This window comes from Halyomorpha halys, unplaced genomic scaffold, assembly GCF_000696795.3.
Source record: "Halyomorpha halys isolate HHAL.00 unplaced genomic scaffold, Hhal_1.1 Scaffold303.1, whole genome shotgun sequence".
NCBI lineage: Eukaryota > Metazoa > Arthropoda > Insecta > Hemiptera > Pentatomidae > Halyomorpha > Halyomorpha halys.
The window spans coordinates 663231-675541 of NW_027115075.1; the positions used below are offsets into that span (position 1 = coordinate 663231).

The 12311-nt window shown below is 30.9% G+C and overlaps 1 protein-coding gene across 1 annotated transcript in view; it reads left to right on the top strand.

The window, feature by feature from the left end:
* LOC106681006 (carotenoid-cleaving dioxygenase, mitochondrial) overlaps positions 1-10967 on the top strand; it is a 78936-nt gene extending 67969 nt beyond the window's left edge. The window contains exons 4-12 of the mRNA XM_014421102.3: positions 1424-1560; positions 5248-5388; positions 5465-5587; positions 5660-5822; positions 7267-7466; positions 9064-9177; positions 9534-9674; positions 9751-9951; positions 10592-10967. Of these exons, the coding sequence (XP_014276588.1) occupies positions 1424-1560; positions 5248-5388; positions 5465-5587; positions 5660-5822; positions 7267-7466; positions 9064-9177; positions 9534-9674; positions 9751-9951; positions 10592-10861 (1490 nt within the window). The 3' untranslated portion in view covers positions 10862-10967. The remainder of the gene's footprint in view (positions 1-1423; positions 1561-5247; positions 5389-5464; positions 5588-5659; positions 5823-7266; positions 7467-9063; positions 9178-9533; positions 9675-9750; positions 9952-10591) is intronic.
* The last annotated feature ends 1344 nt before the right edge of the window (positions 10968-12311 follow it).

The window sequence follows — 12311 nt, forward strand, 5'->3', positions numbered from 1 at the left end:
TATATATATATATATATCACCTCAGCTATTATTCGTATATCAATAAATATGAATGAAAACTGATGATCAGTATCGAATCGTTGCCATATTTGTGAACTTCGCCATCTTAATGAAATAACACATGTAATTTGTTGATTTTGTTGGTTTGTTTTGTTTTTTTGTCCAATTTACCTGAGAAAACGACCGAACAGATTTCGACTAAACATTTTTTGAGTTACTAGATTATGCCTCATGGAGGTTTTAAATACATTCTTATATGTCTTTCATCAGCTACAAGCAAAATTACAGTTGGTTTAAAACTAGATATTTGGCTCATTTAAAGAAGACATCTAAAAAAATATGAGATAAAGTTTTATATCTTGTAATTTGCTATTTGTTTGTTATGTTTTTGTTTTTTTCAACATGACATTCACGACTATAAAGCCAAATTAAGGAGGGTCTGTTTATTTAACACCATAAACTACTTTATAGTCCATTAAACTAGCTTTAATTTGAGTGCTAATAGACATCTGTACGTCACATAGTTCCTGAGATATAGATTTATCAAAATAAATTAACTAACTACTAATCTTTCAGTAGATTTTTAAGAACTTTTTCTTTTTAAAAAGCTATATCTCGAGAACTATTGGACGTAAATAGCTCTTTTAGGCCTAATATTTCAGTAAATTTACTCTTCTTTAAATAACGTTCTCTTAAATGTTGTTGGTAGTTTTTAAGATATACAGTTCCGACCGAAAAATTAATGTTCTTTTAAGGTTTTGGAACAGCCGCCATTTTTTATTCCCCCTTCCTATACTTGGCAGACTCATCAATTTTGACTATTAACTATACATAGTTTTCATTAAAGTAATCTAAAATTGGGGTGAGATAACTGCCTTTTTTCTTCCCGGCTCTTGTACTAATAAGGCGATTAGCTACGACACATAGGCTCGTATACTTTATGATCTTATAAGCGAGTAATTTTACATTATCTTTTTTTTTCTCTCAGAACTCTTAGAGACAGGATGCTTCTGCTGCACTTAGTGTGCTCCGATGTTTCTCTATTTCCCAATGCCTTATAGGACACTCGTCATTATATAGCTCTCCGTTAGAACCACACTCCCGAATCTTTCGAGTAAGGGAATATTTTATCCCTTTGGATACTTCCCCTAACCCGTTCACTTTACCCCGATTTTTCTCCATCTTCACATCTATACTTTATTCTTATTGTATGCCTTTTCATGTTTCCTATAAAATTTTTATTCCACTAGTTTTTTGTTATTTATTGCCTGGTTCTACTAGGTAGTATCAAGACTAATTTAAAACTACCTTCTTCCCTCCATAACATCTGGTTTGATATACCTTTGCTGTTTGATTTGTTTTCTCTTGTATATGCCTGTTTAATATTATATTAACATCAATCTAAAATAAATCTTGATTTCAGGTATAATCCCGGAGTGGTTGACCGGTAGTTACATTCGAGCAGGCCCTGCCATTTTCGACGGTGTCAAAGGTTTTACTGTCAACCATTGGTGCGATGGCTTTGCTGTTGTTTACAAATTTGAGATCCATAAAGGAAAAGTAAGTGGTTTGTAAATTTTATTAATCGATCACTACGTAACTATTTAAACAAAATATGTCCTCGGTAATCTACATTAGATTATGGCTTTCAAATAGCTAAAAATTCAACGTTTCGGCAATGCAGGACTGAAAACCACATTAATAAAAACAAGAGATATTTCACTTCAACATTAAAAAAATAATAATAATTATAACCGAAAAGAGGTTATTCTTCACAATCCGCAAAATGTTTAACAATTGAAGAGCTCTGTCTAAAAAAGCTATAACTGACATTTATTCATACTTTTCTGAGATTAAAAAACAGTCGTCATACCTTTGACTTAATATATTTTCAGTTTTGACGCATAAGAGCCTTCGTTAAGGATTAAGACCTGATTTATTGCAATCTTCATCGCTAGCAATCAATCGGTGTGTCAGAAAATTATTTTATGCTGATTTTTTTTCATTATTTAATTGATCGCTGGAATGTATAATATGAATGATGTATAATGAAGGCATCATTTCCACAAAACGACGGCTTAAACTTCCATCAACCAAAAAAATAAGAATTATTCAATAGAAATAAATCGATAATATATAAAGCAGTAAGATCGATCTTAACTTATGCCTGCCCCATAAGGAGTTTTCATAGTTAAACTAATATAAAAAAAATACAAGTATTTAAAAACAAATGCCTCAGAATTGTTAATAACTATCCATATTGCACTAGAATATCTGAAATGCTCACTGAATTTAACATGGACATCGTACAGAATTTCAAATATAAAGTAGCATATAATTTCTTCCACACTTCTACCAACTCATTCAACCCTCTAATTTAATTTAATAGAAATAGGAAATTACACTAAAATTACAATCCGTAGATATAATCACAAAAAAACTAAACATATATATTATATATTATTCATATACTTCATACTACCCAATTTGAGTTTTTTTCCCCCTTAGGTTTATTTTATCAAAATGTTAAATAGAGAAATTTGAAAAAGTGTAATAAGTATCAGGAAAATTGTGTTTTATAACGGAGTATCCCAAAACAATAGAGTAAACAATGTACATTATATATTTATGCAATCAAAATATGTTAAAAAGAAAAAGTTTCTTATTTTTATCTTATTTTTTTTCCACTTTCACACAATCTCGAAAAAGAAAGTAGCGGTATACACTTTAGATCCGTTTCATAACCCCTTGTTCTTGGTTTGGGAGATATCTAAAGTGCTTTTCGGAGGTTTAGCCTTTTTTTTCTCCATTTTGTTTGCGGTTTCCAGCACCTCAAAAGCCCCTCCAAATTGAGTTGGAGGGTTGAAAACTTGTATGCAAATTGATACAATGTTATAGAGTTTCCCTTTGATGTTCTCACATTTTTTCTCGTTTCCCTGATATATCCCGCTTTTTTTTAGGCATTAAGTAATTAAATAACTAAATAAAAAAGAGGACATATGGAAATATATTTCATATTTTCATGAAGGGTTTGAACCCATCATTTCTTTTTAACATAGTAACTTCCAATAAAGAAGTTTTCATCAGAAGTTCGTTTTGATAAAGATAATGAGCTATTTCTCCTCATATTATGCTCTCTTCTTTAATAAAGAATATTTCTTAATGATCCTTCCTTACAGCAGAATATTTTAAAAGGAAGTTAGCTCATTTTAGATATTGAAAGAGTGGAAATTGGAAGATTTTTTTAATTATCAACTTGATATTGGAATTTTAAAATTATACTTAATCTGTTTTAATACTCTTAGAAAAAAATATTAATTACTGAGGAAGCTCTTTATTTTACTTTTCCTTCCTCAACTGTTGAAGTGCATAATCGATCAGAAAATAAGTTTCGGAGGAATCGGTAATTCTGGTAGGGAGGGTTACTGCCTTTAAATAAAACCAAAAAAAAAAAAAGTTAATTCCGTGTTCTTCTTAGTTCAGTGTCACCTAGTTTTGGTTCTGCTAAACAAATGAAATGTTTTCAATAAAAGTTTAAAGAAAATTATTGAATAGTTATGAAAGTAATGAAAAAGACAGTTAGTTCTTGGCTTGGATTGACGAAAAATTACCATTCTTTATTAAATTATGTTATAAAATTACAATATATAAATATTTATTAGAAGATTAAAAATATCACATTGTTTCATTACGTATTAAAATATGGAAATAAACAAAATAATTTTGTTATTATTTAATCAGTTTTAATTATATTGATTTATGGATATCATATTCGTATTTTTTTTTTTTTTGTTAATATTATTTTTATCATTGATGTATATTTTTTCTTCTTGTTTCTCTAGTTTAGCCTGTACATATGGTATAAATGCAAACTTATAACGCTAATAATTACTAATCTTAAACTGTAGTAGCTTTTATTATTATTATTCAACTATTTAATTATTTAATAAAAACTAATTTTTAAAAGTTTAAAGGAAATAAACAGTGTGATATAAAGTTCAGAATCTGAATTTAGACGTTCCCGTGCAATCCTGAATTTTGATAGCACATTTTCCTTTTAAAAAAATATTTTTGACATAAAGTTTTGTCAAAATATACACTAATATTTCAAATATTTGCAAATACAGCAGTAAACTAGAATTGTAAGAAATCTCTACCACGTGCTCTATCTTAGCAAGGTCCTGTTTGTTGTGGGTTCGTTATCTCCTCAGAAAGCGAAAAACAAACATCGGCTGATATGATGTAGTGATCGGCCGTCATTTGTAACAAAATATCAAAGCTCTGATTTACAATGGAGCCAGATGAATTTTAGCCCCAAGTAACAGTTATTGAGGGGTTGGATACTTAGATGAGAGGGTTATCAGACCAATAAGTAACCTATATAAACATAGAGCGAAGGTCATTTTTTGTTCCGTGGGTCCGCCAACATAGAGCGAAGGTCAAGTTTTTGTTCCGTGGGTCCGCCACGAAATAAAAGTCAAACCCTATCCTTCTTTCCAACGTCAATATTTCTTGTTTTTTTTTCCTTTAAGAAATAATAAACCTTCCTATAGCACTGAATTCCTTTCCTTGCATACTTACTCCTTACATCCTCTTCTTGAGCACTAGGACCCAACCATTCGATATTTATACTCTATCATAAAGAACTGCTTTCTTCGATGTTTCCTTTCTTGTCCTCTTTGCCTCTTCCATAATCTCCTTGATACATCAGCTATTTTTCACCTCCTTAAATTTTAATGTCTTGAATAAATGTAAAATTTGTGTATATACTCTCTGATTTTACATACTTACTATTTTATATACCAAGGCTGTATTGCTAGGCCATGAGCATTTATTTATGTTAACTGTTTTTTTTTAATAATAATTTCTAATCTAATTTTTTTTTACTTCTATTCCTTTTTCAATAAATTTTAAAGAGGGCCAGGTAAGTTCTGTGGGAGGCTGTCTTGTTTTTTAACTTCCAACTGTATGAAAGAACATTCGGCACAATTTCAAACTGCCCGGTGAGGTTGTACCGTTCACATGCTGACCACACCCTCTCCTATCCACGTCATGGGGGGGAGGCGGCTTATGATTACTTGTCCTAGCTAACAATCGGAAATCCGTGTCTCAAAACATCACGTATCCCCTTAAAGAGTAACAACTTATTAGTCCTGTCGGCCTCTGATAGTTAGTTAACCTTACAAATAATGATAATATAATTATAGAAATCAATAAGCTGAAATTTTGATAATGAAATTTTTTCAGGTCACCTTCAGCAAAAGGTTCGTCGCCTCTGATGCTTACAGAAAATTCAATGAGGTTGGGAAGCCAGTCTACACAGAACTCGGAACGAAAGCGCACACTGATACAAGCAAGAACATATTTCAGAAAATAGTTTCAAACATGGTTGCATATATTGAAATAACTTTCTGTATTTAAACAAAAGGAGTTATGTATTTTAATTTCTACACAAATTTGATAGGTTCCAGAATTAACCGACAATGTTGGCAATAATATATTCAAATTAGGGAATACGATTTACTTATCAACAGAGTCTTCCACCCAGAGGATTTTAGATCCTAATGATCTTTCTACGAACAAAAAAGTATACATTTTTGATATATTTATTGTAGCATCTATTTGTTAATAAATTGTAAATAAATTTACTAAATTTCAGGTTAATGCGGCCTCCCTATTAAAAGTGAACCTATTGTGTTCTCACGTGTTGGTCGATGAAGACGGGACCGCATATACTATAGGATCGGCGTTCTCTAACGGATTTAAATGTCAAATTATCAAAATACCCAAACCTTCGAATCAAACAGTGGTACCAGGGCTCGGTAATACAAAAATAATTTCATTTTTCAAAATTCTAAGTTTTACCAAACATTTCATAAGCAATCCTTAAAACATAGCTATCAAGATATTTGACATTCATGTATATCTAATGGCTGCAATAATTTCCCCAATGAAATGACTCAATTCTATAAACCTGAATTGTCCCGAGCAATTTCAATTAGGTGAGGTAAGAAAAAATTCTTCTCAAATTAGAGTTTATAGTTTACTGGAAGGGAATTCGATAGATCTGATTTTTCTTTGTTACCTTTAGACACGAAAATATGAACTTTGTATTTATGAACTATAATTTTCGCTTGTCATCAGTTGATAGTATTGTTGGCATTCATTTTCGTTATGATTATATACCTTTGTTTTATTAACTTTTAAATGCTAGTAGCTAATTTTGTATATTTTCTACATGCTTTTCTGACCCATTGTCATGTAAATTCTTCAAACTTTTTCTAACCGTGTTGACTTATTTCTACCAGTTTTTGACAATACAGTGGCTGAAGAACAAATGACAATTTAAAGGATGGATTTTAGATTGTCAATGCTGTTGCAATGCCAGATTTCTCTTTTAGTCCACCGGCTGGCGTAGTGGTACTTCCCCAACTGCGGCACTTTTAGGGGCTGCCAAATTTCAGATTAAATAATAATATATTGTAAAAATTTGAGCAATTTCATTTCATGACTTTTTTACTTGTAAGATGTTCAATCCACGATAAATATGATTGTTCTTACTAAAAAGCTCTTTAGAATATTGTATATTTTAGTCTTTTAAATTTAAATACCTAAACTAGGCGGCAGCAAAACTTTCCTATGCCACTGATATAGCCTAATAAATGATACAAAAAAATAAGCAAATCTATGCAAGATTGAGTCATTTTTCCCATTGTAGGATTTTTTCAGGCGTTGCATTTGAAGTTTTAAATACAATACTTATTAATAAGATACAGTAGATTAAAAGAGTTGTAAATCTTATGTTATACAAATAAAACAGAAACATTTGGAGTTCTGAGGTGAACAATATAACTTTTGTCACTTTGGTGTAACAGATTGATCAATCAGTTACACCAAAGAGACAAATGAGAAGGAAAATGATATTTAAATATTATTTTTTGTATGTATTCTAGATCAGTTTCAAAGTATAAGTTTTTTTTTTTACCATTAGTTCAAAGGTGGAAACCTTCCCAGTGTTTGAGAACTCCCCTTATTTTTATCAGGTCTCCTCAGCTTGGACAGTCTAACCATCAGGCTCTTTTTAACTCTGTTCTAACAATCCTGTACTTTCTTTGTGAAATGTCATTGTTATTTCTCCAATATACATTTTATATCATCCAGCAAAGTCCCATTTCTGACTTCACAGGAATCAATTCTCAGTTTGAAATCTGACTCAATTTCACTCTTTTTTTTTAATCTTATTTTATTCTATTGGTAATATTTCAGAATATAGCAAAGGTTATACCCTGGCTACCCTAGACAACAAAATACCCAAATTCAGTGGATATCACCACAGCTTTGGAATGTCTAAAAGGTGGATTATTTATATTGAACAACCACTGTTTATGAATAATATGAAGATGATGACGGCTTATTTTCGTGGTCGGACTTTATTGGAGTGCATGGAGTGGATTCCTCATGAGAAGGTATATTCATGTAAAGGAACATTTAATTTCTGCTTTATAGTGTCATAATATCATAAACAAAATCAGTAATTATCTATAGCCGTTCCCACCGTCATTATTATTGAAGCTGCATTAGGGTATATGGTGTATAAATGTCAATATTGTTACAACACACCCCTCAGACAGTCAATATATTGATGAAACTATATTCGACTACATAAAAGGGGCTTAAGTATGTTGTGGTTTTAATAAATGTTTAAAATTTTTAACAGATAGTTGTTATCATAATTCACTATAATTGCAATATTGTGACTAGATACAGTCTAGTGGCTCAAGGCCTAAATAGAAATGAACTCTGACTGATCATCAGAGTTCTCACAGGCTACTGCAGACACCAAATACATCTAAAAGTTTCTGGAGCAATTATTGACAACCATCTACTAGAGTGGACTTAGCACCATAGACTGCCCTACACTAGATAGCACGCTCTGACTATGTCACTAAGGTACCATTTTCCTAGAATACAAGGTTTCCTCCATTTAATAGTCATCCCTTTTGAGTTTCATTAGAAAGACCAGGGTTGATATGGAGGAAAAAGGGTTCCATTGTAGGTCTTTGGATATAGAAAGCGGATTTGCACTCCATGTAATTGCCCATCCCCATCTTCACCAGTACTATTATTCAACCTTCGCAGCACAATAAGAAAATTTTATTTCTAGAATAATTTTATATTATATCTTTCATATTAGAAAAGGCAATCTTATATGGTTGGCTTCAAATCTTCCTTGATCTTGATTAATTATTAGTGGTGAAGTATTATTTGTTCACTTCACAAGACGGGTGTCCAGATGGAATACAAAACCTATGAGGTATCGTTCTTATTTCAAGTACTTTACAAGGTATTGTCAAATACCTTTTTGAGAGACGTCCCCTATGCTGAAAGGGAGATAGACAAGTACCAAGTTAGGTACAGGAAGGGTAGATCAACCATAGACCATATTTTCTCCTACTAAGATCCAAGGAGCAAAAAAAAGTCATATATCACCTTTTAATTGATTTTAAATCAGCATACTATAACCTTACCACAGCTCTACTGGACATTAGACAATATGAATATTCCTAAAAAGCTGAAGATTGGAATTATTGGGCTCAAACAATGTAGTTCCTATTGGATCTGACCTTTCCAAACAATTAATAACCAACTACAGTTTGACATAGAGCCATGCCTCCTTGTTAAGTTTCTGGAGGAGTGAGGAGCACTGTACTGAGCAGGTATTCTTAAGCTCTCTGACATCGGTTATACTATAATGATGATACTACGATACTGACATCAAGTTATACTATAATGATGGCTTTTGAAAAATTATTATATCCAGTCCCAAAAACAAAAAATATATTGTTAAAAAGAAACATAAATAATTTTAAGTTATTTACTAAATCATTTAACAGTAATTTTGTTTACTTTTAATTAATTATATATTCAGTTTCATTCAAGAAATCAATCTAATATAATCATGAAGATTTTAACCAAGGATTAAACATCAATATTTTAACTATAAACATAACTTGTATAAAAATAAGAAGTACAAATATAATAATTGAATTTGATAATTTTCAGAACAGGTTCTTCTTAATTGATAAAGTAAGTGGAGAAATAAAACCAATTATTTATGAGTCGCAGTCAGCTTTTTTCTTCCTACACATTAGCAATGCTTATGAAGACAACGGTGAGGTAAATTTCATAATTCAATACTAAATTAGCTTTGTCTATAAATCTATCCACTAAGTATAGAATGTATTCCAAATAAAACTTTTCACCAATAATCTTGGAATTGCTCTTAGGTAAAGTATTAGAAAATTAAAAATGAAGTGTAAGAAACATTTAAGGCCACCTAAATCAGACAAAAGCATAAAATTTTAGTTTAATAATGTTTAAAAACATATTTAATAATTTCCATAGCCCTTTTCACTTTTGTTAAAACCTCTGAAAATTTTCTCATTACAAAGTCACCATTGGATAAGAAATAAATTTTATTGACACCAAGAAAAAATCACAATGTACCCTAAGAAATAAATATTTTTTTTTAGTTGATCATAGATCTCATAGGACATGATAGTTCTGAAATTCTAACTAAACTTCACCTGAAGTACCTCAGAAATGCAGACTTCTCCCTCAATGACAAAGCATCTGCAAGAAGATACATTTTACCACTAGTCGATAACCTCGAGGTAAACATAGTTATTTATACATTCTTTTGAATAATTAAAGAGCATTATTACTTTAATTTAATGCAAATCTTTCTAGAGCTTACCAGAAAAAGAAAATCTCATAAAAAGAGACAAAAGAGTCAGCGCAATGAGGATAAAGAATAAAATTATTGTGAATGGTGCTATCCTTACTGAACCCAACTTCAACTTGCCTAATATCAATCCAGCATTTTTCTGTAGAAAGTACAAATATTTCTATGCTACAGGGCTGTTTGGTTTAAGTGTATATCGAGCGTGTGTAAGTAAATTTATTATAAATTCACTTATAGTATAAAATATTCCTATATACATTATATCATAATCATCACATAAAAGTAAAAATCAGGTAATATATTGTGCATCTAGAATGATCATGATGATGATGATGGAAGACCATTAGATCAAAACTTGAGCTAGTATCTTTTTATTTTGTTTACGTCTCTACTTTAACCATGGTGGGAGGTCAAATTCTCATTCCGTGGGACCGTTAAAAGTCGACCTCCTAGGCCAGATTCAAACCGGTGCTGCTGCAGTTACGACATTGCTAAGGTAAACGCCTTAACTTCCTTGGCTACAGATAGCCCATATTAGGTTGGTATTATCCTAAAGCTTAAATATTAGACCAAATAGATAAACACAATAGATATTCTGCAATATTCCTAAGGAAAACACTCGGGGGACTTCTATGTACATCTTTGCCTCTTTACAATTACCATTCCTACCGAAATGTTTTTTTTAGTTTTACTCTTTCATGTTGGATGTACATTATCTAATTATTATAAATTAATAAAGATATACTGGAAGATTAGGATATTAAGATATACTGCCCTCAAGATAATAAAAATATGTATTATTGTAGCTTGCATCAATAAATTTCTTAACTTTTCCTACAATTTCAGATAGTCAAAGTGAATGTTGAAACGGGTGAAGTATTGACATGGAAGGAGAATGATGATGCTATTCCTGGTGAGCCTGTGTTTGTGGCCAATCCCAGGTGTCAAGATGAAGATGGTGGCATCCTTCTTGCTGGTGTGACAGACCTCAGAGAAGGACAAAAAGATTTTCTTGTCGTGATAGATGCTAAGACAATGGTGGAAGTAGCCAGAGCAGAAGTGGAAGCACATGTTCCTCACCTCTTTCACGGCATTTTTCTACCATCTGATGGATAGTTTAATAAATAATGTGATGTCAGATTATTATGTCACTAAGGATATAAAAAAGATTTTGTTTATGTTACCTCGTACTGTTAATATATATATTTTTTCAATTTGATAATTATTTTTTTAATAATCAACCATAAATAAACATAGACTCTTAATAAAGCAGATTCCTGATAATTCTAGCAACAGAGAATTATCAGGAATCTGCTAAAGAATCATAGACAATAATTGGGGAACTAAACATTTCTAATCATAGTCTTAATTTAAGAATGTTTCAGCCTTCATCAGGTTGAAATAGTGGCACAATAATTAATCAATAAAGTTCACTTATTAGTGTTCTCTCCACTGATTGTACCCCTGTTTAACTTCTTATAGATATACTCTAAAAGTTGGTTATTTTGCACCAGATTTTGAGCTTCTTTTGATATTTTCAATTTTTCATCGAAGTACTCAAGTCAGAAAAGCCTGTAATTCATACCTCAGATTTTTTAGAGTAAAAGCAGCTAGTTTACAGTTTTGATATCTATGTATTTAAATTAATTCTAACAGAAAATGGAACAAAGTTTACAGGTACGTAGGGAGACTTTGCATCACTTTCTAAAAAAGAGCTGGTGCAATTTAAGGCTGTTATCATCAAAGAAAAGACCACTAAAACATAGGAGAAATTCAAATTCTATCAAAAAGGCCAATTATCGTTTATAACATAATAAACATTTAAATGTAGAAACCTTAATAAAAAATAAAAAAAAGACATTTTTATTCAATATGAATCAAAACCAGAATAAATGCAAATAGGTACATACTTTTTAAATAGGTTTGAAATAATTTTGTCGAAAGAATGTTAAAAATGAAAAACAATTAGACAATAAAGCAAACATGGGACGATCAATAGGACAAAATGGAGCGAATAATCTCTAATTTTTATTACATTTTAAAAAATTTAAATTAAGGAAGAGCTAATTAAATAACAATTAATAATTAAAACTGATCTGATCACATATAGAATTTGAGTAAGCTTATGGTAACAGTTACTCTTATGCTTCGAGAAGAAGTAATAGTAATCTAGCTATAAAATTTTGAGGCACGATATTTAACATTAAATAACAGAAGATGAAACCAAAACTCTCTCTCACCTCTGGTGTGCCACACTAAACTTTTAAATTTAGTGAACTAATGTTATTAGAAGCAAACTAACACATTTCTACAGTATTGATAAAGAGAATACTCATGATATCAAGGAACAGACTAGCTGTACTTCTAAACTCCACAATTTAAACAATGTTGTTTAAAAACATTTGTTTCGTCGGGAAATAAACATAGAATACGGTAAATAAATATCTAGAAGGCCTATTTGTCATAATTCATGGAACTTTACCAACTCATAAGTTCATATTTTATATTATTGAAACCCTGGTTCACAACTGAGTGACCCCTTTCAGCTACTTGTATTACTATAATT